The sequence below is a fragment of the Arachis hypogaea genome, chromosome 5 (genome assembly GCF_003086295.3).
Source record: "Arachis hypogaea cultivar Tifrunner chromosome 5, arahy.Tifrunner.gnm2.J5K5, whole genome shotgun sequence".
Lineage (NCBI taxonomy): Eukaryota > Viridiplantae > Streptophyta > Magnoliopsida > Fabales > Fabaceae > Arachis > Arachis hypogaea.
In genome coordinates, this window is record NC_092040.1 from 23741398 (window position 1) to 23751368 (window position 9971).

The 9971-nt window shown below is 30.1% G+C and overlaps 1 protein-coding gene across 1 annotated transcript; it reads left to right on the top strand.

Annotated features, from left to right (window-relative positions):
- Window positions 1-6824: 6824 nt before the first annotated feature.
- LOC140184851 (uncharacterized) lies at window positions 6825-9971 on the top strand. Its single transcript, XM_072238039.1, has 5 exons — window positions 6825-7350; window positions 7648-7820; window positions 8115-8538; window positions 9243-9385; window positions 9498-9971. The coding sequence occupies exons 1-5, from the start codon at window positions 6825-6827 to the stop codon at window positions 9969-9971; spliced, it is 1740 nt and encodes a 579-aa protein (XP_072094140.1).

The following is a 9971-nucleotide window of genomic DNA, read 5'->3' on the forward strand; positions in this document are numbered from 1 at the left end:
GGAACAAAGGTTAATAAGGGAATGTGTCATGATAAAATAATGGAAATTTGGGTACCTACTCATGTGAAACTATAAGAAAATTTAAAAATCTATGTGCATTGATAAGCTATGTTTATTTTCATGTTCAATATATATAAGGGGACAAAATTACCCCAATGCCAAGTCAATCAATGCATATGAGATACAAGTAAAAGAAAGGTTGAAGCATGAGTATGTAATGCAAAGTGGAAAATTTTGGGTAGCTAGGTATGAAATTAGGAGATATATAGAGTATATGTATGTTAGGTGAAAGCTTAGGTTAATTAAAGATTCAATTTATAAGCTCACTTAGCCATATGAACACCCTTACCTTTACCTTAGACCCATTACAACCTTGAAAAAGACCTCATGATGTTTGCATTGGTATATTAAAAATTGTTGATTGGTTAGGTGTAGAACAAAATTTAGAAAGCATGATTAGAGAAGAGTAGAGTGATTACCCTATACACTTGAGAGACTAGAGTGCACATACATCATCAGTGAAGGTTCAATGCTTAAATTCTATATTCCCTACTTCATGAGCTATCTTCTTGCATTTTTATCTGTTCTTACTGTATAAATTGAATTAGTAGAATTTGATTTATGATTGTCTTGAAGAGCTTACTTACTTTTAACCAAGTGGACAAGAATCATATAGTTGCATTCATATATATATATATATATATATATATATATATATATATATATATATATATATATATATATATATGTTGCGTTGCATTGCATGAGTCTTACATGTCCCTATTCATTCATATTTATCTCCTTCAACTAAGCATGAGGACATGCTAACGTTTAAGTGTGGGGAGGTTGATAAACCATTATTTTATGATTTATATTGTGTTTAATTGAGTAGTTTTATCAAGTCTTTCACCTACTTATTCATATAATTAGCATGATATTACAAGTCCTTCCCAAAATTGTTCTATGATTGAAAACTTGCTTCCTAAAGATCTTTTAATTGTATATTTTTTATTCTCCTTTATACCATTCGATGTCGTGATCTGTGTGTTAAGTGTTTCAGGCTTCATAGGGCAGGAATGGCTTAGAGAATGGAGAGGAAGCTTGCAAAAATAGAAGGAACACAAGAAATTGAGGAGATGACCAGCGAGAAGCGACACGGACGCATGGCTCACGCATCCGCGCGAATTGGAGAGAATCACAGCGGCGCGAACGCGTGCCTGACGCGAGCGCATGGATTAGAATCTGCACGGGTGACGCGAACGCGTGAACGACGCACACGCGTGGCAAGGAAAAATGCTGGATGACGCGAATGCGTGGACGACGCGGTCGCGTGACGTGCGTGATCTGCAGAATTTACAAGAATCACTGACGTGGATTCTGGGCTGCGTTTTAACCCAGTTTTCGGCCCAGAAACGCAGATTAGAGCCAGGGAACATGCAGAGACTAAGGACGATCTCATTCCAGATAATTTTAGTTTTTAAGTTTGGAGATCTGATTTTACTCCTCCTTTAAGTTTTCTCTCTACACATTCATAGTTCTTATAATTTTGTTTTATTGCTTTTTGGATTGGGATATTGAGAAGAGTTATTACCTCTGCCAAGACTTTATCATTCTAGTTTGTTTTCTTACTTTTTGTTTACTCTTTCATATCCTTAATTTGTCCAAAGTTACAATTGGATTATTTTTATAATTTATTAATACAAGAACCATTTTTAATTTTAATTGATCTTTTTTATTATTGTTTATCATGTCTTTCTTTATTTCCCTTTTTAATTTTGTGAAGTTTACATTCATGATAATGGAGTAGTTCTCTAACTTGATTGGGAGTTGATTAAAAGGAGAACCTTGAGTTAGAATACTCAAGAGCTAAATTGTAATTGGGTTTATTGTTGGCTAGCTTTCTAGTCACTAACGCTAATCCTTCCCAAGGGAAAGGATCAGAACTTGTGAATAGAAGTAGACTTCCAACTTACTAGACTTTCCTTTACTCAGTAAAGGATAACTAAGTAGAAACAATCTTCAATTATCAATTAATCTTGAGAGAAATCCAACAAGGATAGAACTTCCGATTAATCTTCTCCCAGTCAAGGTTTTTATTTAAATTACATAAATTCTCTTATTTAATTTCCTGTTTATCAAACTCAAAATATTTTGGAAAACCTCTGATTGATAAAATAGCACATCTTTCTACAACTCGTTCGGAGACGACCTGGGACTCATACTCCCAGTATTTTTATTCTAATTTTGTGACAACCCTTCTAAATTGATGAGCAAATTTTTGTTGGTTAAGAACTGTACTTGCAACGTATCTCTTACATTAATTTCTTAATCTGTCAATTTCTGCCACGTCATGCCTGGTTTAGAAAATAACAATAAAAGGATGAGATGACCACAGATTTATTGAAATAGGAGTGGTTCACGAAGAAGATGGCACAAATTTTAAGCAATTATGACATTGGACCGGTATATATTATTCACATTCTAAATTCTTCAACCTGAAATTCAAAATCCGCAAATAAAAATTAGTATATGGATTTTTCCGAAATAAAATAATAACAATAATAAAAAGTGCTTTTAATTTATTATTAATTAGTCATTAAATGTTAAATTATCAAATAAAAAATATTATTAAATGAGAGTAATTACTGAATAAGAGTGATTGTTAGGGTGTTGGTGTTGTATGTTGCTGTGGCACACTAAAATAGGTTACATTATATTTATGATTCTGTAAATGGAAATTTTTTATTTCGCTCAAAAAAAAATTTTTTGATTTGAAATAAAATCATTTCTTTGATTCTTTCCAACAAATTATAACATATACTCATTAAAATTTTAGCCCAGCCCAAAATATAATAGCTCTATATAAGAACTCTATAATTACATATAATTATCATATTCAATATTTGATTATTAGATATTTTTTAAAGGTGTTACTGCTGCACATTGCACCATATCTTTATGTAAGTTTTTTATTTTTTTTTCATTTCAAATAAATTTTTTAAGTGTCGATTAGTCTTCTATTGATTAGTGTTTTTATTTTATTTTGTTCAACTTCCTTGCAATTTTACTTTTTTACGGTTTACATGTTATAAACTTATTAGCTTAGTAATTGAAAATAAATAATATTTGTATAATTGTTAAATATTTGAAAAAAAATAAGACTATTATGCACTCTCTAAAAGTGCTGTTACTACACAATACACTATGTTTTATGTAAGTTTCATATGTTTTATGTAAGTTTCATTTCTTTTATTAGATAGATTAAAATTTGTTAATTTAGATACTAATTTTTATTATTCACTTAATCTAATTATCCAAAAAAATTATTTTATTATTTATAAAATAAATTTAAATATTACATGCCACAAAGAACATACAGTACTACTTTTTAAAAGTATATTATTATTATTATTATTATTATTATTATTATTATTATTGAAACATACCACAAAGTTGTATTTAATTTTTAATACGTAATCTAATTTTTAATATTTAAATTTTAAATGACTAAAATTATTATATGTTGAATATTTTGTCCTTAACTAATTCTTTTTGTTATACGTTAATTAAAAAAATATAATTTATTAATCACTTCTAAATTCAAATTTAAAAATTGTTGTGCATGAGTGTATATTTTTAATTAATTATTTAATAATATATAATATAAAAATTAATTTGTTTAAGACAGTTATATTTAAATTGGTTTGGTTTATATATATATACCCCTTTTAATTAGATTATTAATTTGTGAATTAAAAGTTATTATTAATATATTTTTACATATTTAAAAATTAAGTTTTTTTACTTTTTAAGTATAAAATGATATCTCATAAATTAATCAATAAATAATCAGTATTGTAAGTTAATGGATATTTAAAATTTAACTCCAAGATTAGTATTAAAATTTAAAAATTTGTATTCGTAGTTCATTGTTGCCAAAGAAGTACATTATAGATAAGTGACTTAACAACGATAATATATCCCACTCTAATCACACAATCCAAGGTTGTAAGGCTAAGACGAAAGATCATTTTGGCAAGAAAACGAAAAAGATTTGATGATAATAAGTCTACTTTTTTTTGTACTTTTGGTAAGTGTTTTTATGAAACTTTTTTAATATCTATTTTTTTATGAAAAAATACAGTTTAAACTATCATTATTTGTTGAGAATATTAATAAAGTAATTTGTACTATACATAATTTTTTAAATATTTTAATTTAGTAATTGAAAAACTGTAAATAACTATTTATCTTTATAATTTTTTTTAAATTCATATTTAATAAGTTATAAGTTACATAAAAACTATACAATCTTTAAATCTTCATGTACTATTTAAGTTAATTAATTATTTAATATTATTTAAGATATACTCTGTTATAATTTAAAATAATATACTATTTAATCTAAATTAATACATAAAACTCTATACTAATTGAAAAAATATAAAATTTGATGCTTTTGTGTAGATCTATTTAACTTGATTTAAATAAATTGAAATCTTAAAATTATATTTAAATTTAGAGTTTTATTTATTATTTAAATTGAATTGTATTTATTTTTAAGTTATGACTGGGTATATTTTAAATAATATGATATAGATACTCATTGATTTAGTTTAATAATTTAAAAAATAATTCAATAAAACTCAACCAATACAATTTTTTTTTAACTACGAAAGTATACTACTAAAATTGTATAAAATCAAATACGAGATTAGTTAATTAAATAATTATTATTTGTGTTTCATTTATTTTTCTTGACTTAACAGTGTCGAAAAACAACAATAATACAAATTTTGGCGTACATAAAAATGTGCATCATATTACTATAAGTCAAAGAACAGTGTGTCAAGAAATTGGTACCTCATCTAATATTCTCAGTTTACAATCCAGTTTAATTGAATAATTATTATTTGTGTTTCATTTATTTTTCTTGACTTAACAGTGTCGAAGAACAACAATAATACAAATTTTGACGTACATAAAAATGTGCATCATATTACTACAAGTCAAAGAACAGTGTGTCGAGAAACTGGTACCTCATTTAATATTCTCAGTTTACAATTCAGTGAAAATAAAGGTGACATTTTTCTCACTGTAATTGACTCATATTTATCTAAATTTAATTTATATCAGTTTAATGACAAAAATTTTCTATATATTTGTCATTACTCATTCATAAGGAAGCAACTATCTATGTATAGTGTACACTCTGCCGCATGAAATTGGACAGAAAAATATTCCTCCTAATTATGTAAGACCTTCTACATCAGAGATAAGATCTAAATCTTTAACTCTACAGACGGATCCCTTATTGACAAGAACTCCACTGTCCGTGTTAACAAATAGTACGTATAATTAATGATTGCCAAATGATTCATACACCAATATTTAACAAAAAGTATACTTCATCGAAAATCATTTATATAACATAGATTTATTACAATTCTAGCATACTCCAGTGTACAAAGACTCGCCAATAATCTAAGGAAGTCATTCCACAAAATCAGCTTCCATCACACTACAGTTTCCACAGATCGTGCCTAACAGAAAGGTAATTTAGAAAAGATGATCATCATTATTATATTCTTTTCTTTTCTATGGTGTCTAACATTTAATTGAATAAAATTAAACTTTTTGTAAAGAAGTTCTACTATAATTGGTGTACAAAAAAGACAATCTTCCTCTGTTGTTGCTTCGGTGGCTATTAATTTGGCACAACTTTATGAAAATGTAAATTTATCGACTGTTAAGACGCACCCACCAAGCGGTGACACATAAAATTGCCAAAATGTTGACCCTTTTGTTGACGATGAAGGTAATTTCTCATTATATCAAAAATTTAAGTTTGTAGTTTGTAAGAGATATGAATTATTAGTAATACATCAACATATATATTTGTATGTTTTATAATTTTTATTTATTGTAGTTTTGAATGGTTATGATGATTCAATGTTGGATGTGGATATGGAAGATAATTTTATACCATCCTCAGAAATCTTAGACGGTATGTAAAAATTTTATCTGTATGTTTATTTACATCTTTGTGTACATCGTGGACTAAATTACATCGGTATGACAACTGAGTATCTAAAGAGAGTTCATTCGGCAGATGTTTGGGATATAGGAAATCCTATTTATCAATGTCAATACTATAAAGCATGGATGTAGTCTGGAGAAAGGCTTGCTAAATCCAAACAGTCGTCCCAACCAAAATTTTCATTATGTTGTATGGACGGAAAGATCGAGCTTCCTCTACTTTCTGTGCCTCCTGATGAGCTCATTCAACTTCATACTAGAGGAGATCAAAGAAGTATTCATTTCCTAAAAAATATAAGGACATTTAATTCAATATTTTGTTTTACATCAGTGGCCAGAAAAATTGAGCGTGGGGTGAACAATGGGACTGCTCCTCCAATTTTTAAGCTTGGAGGTCAAAACTACCATAGCATTGGTAGCTTACTTCCTCCTGATAGTTTGCGACCAACATTTGCCCAACTATATATCTATGACACAGAAAATGAGATTGATAATCAAATAGGCACACATTGGTATTTTTCATGCAACCAATCAAACTTTTTAGTTATTTCTTATCTGTGAGAGAAAATAACATAAATTTTATTGGTTTTTTTTTCGCAGTTCCAATGAAGCTATAAATGAGTGGAATAGGAAAATTGTGGCAATATTAAGAAAATATGCTAGACAAATATAATAGTTTGGCAAAGAATTTTCGCTATGCAAGAGATAGGTACCAACAGAAAAATTGCACAAACAAAAAACTTAAGTTGATTAGTAAAAGGACTACAGATGGCAGGACATACAACATGCCATCTGCATCTGGGGTGGCTGCATTGATTGTTGGCGATGTCGAACAACTTAGCAAAGATAGAGATATTATTATAGAGAGTCAATCTAAAAAGCTCCAGCGGATTGATGTTTTTCATCCATCTTATTTAGCCTTGCCATATTCATTGTTGTTTCTGTATGGGGAGGATGGATTTTGTTTGGATATTACAACATTAGATTCTATCTCCGCTAGGCTTACAAAGAAAAATAAAACAATCACTTTGCGACAATTCTTTTCTTTTCGACTACAGAGAAGGACGGGTGAATCTCCGTCAATTCTGAGATTAAAGAGATTATCCCAACAGTTTCTAATAGATGCCTACACAATGGTGGAATCAGAAAGGTTAAAATTCTTTAGGTGTAAACAACCACAGTTGAGGGTTGATAAATACAAATATCTGCATGAAAGTCTTATAAACAGGGATGTAGATGCTGCAAGGCTTGGCAAAAGAATCATTCTTCCTAGTACTTTTACCGGTGGACCTAGGTATATGATGAATAATTGTAAAAATACATTTGCAATTTACAGATATGTAGGATATCCTAGCTATTTTATCACCTTGACCTGTAACCCTGAATGAGATGAGATAAAAAGAAAAGTGACTCCCATTGGATTGAAGGTAGAAGACCGTCCTGATATATTGTGTTGAGTTTTCAAGATTAAGCTTGATGGCTTGATTGATGACCTAAAAGAGAAAAAAATCTTTGACAAAATTTTGGGATGTAAGTCTGTGTTTATGCAACGTTTTATTAAAATCTTATGTTGTAATGATTTGCTCATTTGCCTTTTTCAATTTTTAGACGTTTGCACTGTAGAATTTCAAAAGAGAGGGCTTTCGCATGCACATATCCTTTTATTCATGAGTAACGAGTTTAAGCCACAAACATCATATGACATAGACAAACATATAACAGCTGAGATTCTTGATGAAAATGAAAGGCCAAATCTACATGGAGCTATTCAAAATTACATGGTACATGGTCTATATGGTCCGTACAACAAGAATTCACCTTGCATGAAGAATGGATCATGTTCAAAGTTCTATCCTAAAGAGTTTAGATAGCGAACACTCATTGATGAGGCCAGATTTCCCAAATATTGGCGTACTAATAACGGTCAAACAGTGAAGAAAAGGGAATGTGTACTAGACAATAAATTCATTGTTCCGTATAATCCAGAATTATTGCTCAAGTTCGGGTGCCACATAAATGTGGAATACACATGCCAAAAAAGTTCTATTAAATATCTGTTTAAGTATGTACACAAGGGTAATGATCGCGTAACAGCTACTCTATACAATGCTGGTGATCCGCCAGAAGCCACACAAGTTGTTGATGAAATTAGAAATTGCTACTATTGTAGGTACATTTCGACATGTGAGGCAGTCTGGCGTTTATTTGGATATGAAATCCAAGAGAAAGAACCATTTGTGATTAGACTTCCATTCCATTTGGAGGATGAGCAACCTGTGGTTTATGGTGAAACTTCTAATGTGAATGATATTGTCAAAAGAGCAATATCTCATAAGTTCATATTTTTGGGATGGATGACAGCAAACATGTCATATCCCTATGCTCGAAGTCTGACTTATGCTGAGTTTCCAACCAAGTTTGTTTGGAAGGACGATTCTTTAAAGTGGTTTTCTCGAAAGAAAGACTTTGCAATTGGAAGGTTGACTCATGTACCTACAGGTAATGACGAGTTTATATTCAATTTTGATCTTACTTATTTAATGATTTAAATTTAAAATCTTAACAGCCTGTACCCCACGTCTATTTTATTCGATTTATCTACACTAGAAAATAAATGTTCAAATAACCTTCAACAGTTATAACCTGTAGATTATACAATTTTTTATTTTTCTATATTTTTTAGAAAAATTATTCTTATGCGGATGTGTAGCTACATAATAATTAAAATAGCATAGTTTAATCCATTTAACAACTTAAAAGTGGGAGTTTAACCAAACTTTTTGTAGCAAATACCGAAGAATACTACCAACGACTTCTCTTGAATACTCAAAAAGGATGTATGAGTTTGCGAGATATAAGAACAGTAGGAGGAATAATTTATGCTACGTATAGAGATGCATGCTTCGCCCTTGGACTCTTGCAAGATGACAAAGAATTCATTGATACAATTAAGGAAGCAAGCTCATGGGCCTCAGGATCATATGTTAGGAGGTTATTTGTCATTCTATTAACATCCAAAAATATCTCAAGACCAGAACATGTTTGGGATAGATGTTGGCATCAACTCTCAGATGATATTTTGTATCGACAGAGAGCCGTGATGAACATGAGGGGTGAGTTTTTATTAATTACAATGATAAAAGTTCTTCCTTATTGATCATTTTTAGTTTGATTGAATTTTTACAGTATCGTATAATATGCAGAGTTAACAATGTTAGATGATGAGATTAAGCAGTTGTGCTTAATGGATATATACAAGATCTTACATTTCTATGGTAAAATCTTCAAAGACTATCCTCATATGCCTTTAACAACTGAAGTTGATAGTTCTTTGTTAACCGAAAGGGTTATTAAAGAAGAGCTAAATTTTAACAGGGATGATTTAAAGAAAAATGTCTCAGACATGTTAGCTATTGCAACATCTGAGCAGAGATATACATTCGATAAAATTGTTACAGCTGTGTATTGTGATGAAGGGGGGTTTTTTCTTTGTGGATGGTCTTGGGGGTATTGGAAAAATATTTCTCTGGAACCTTATGTCTGCTGAGATTCGCTCAAGGGGTGATATAGTTTTAAACATTGCTTCGAGTGGTATTGCATCTTTACTTTTTCCCAATGGAAGAACGACACACTCAAAGTTCAAAACACCGCCGAATATAACTGAGGATTCTGTATGTAACATTAAACCTGATTCCCCTCAAGCAATATTACTATTGAAAGCCAAACTAATAATTTGGGATGAGGCTCCAATGGTTAGTAGGTACTGCTATGAAGCACTTGATAAATGCTTGGGTGATATCATGAGGTGTTCTCCAATATATAGCAAAGATTTGCCTTTTGGAGGAAAAGTGGTTGTACTAGGTGGAGACTTTAGACAAATTTTTCTATCATTCTACGAGGATCGAGACAAGATATCGTTCATTCAACCGTGA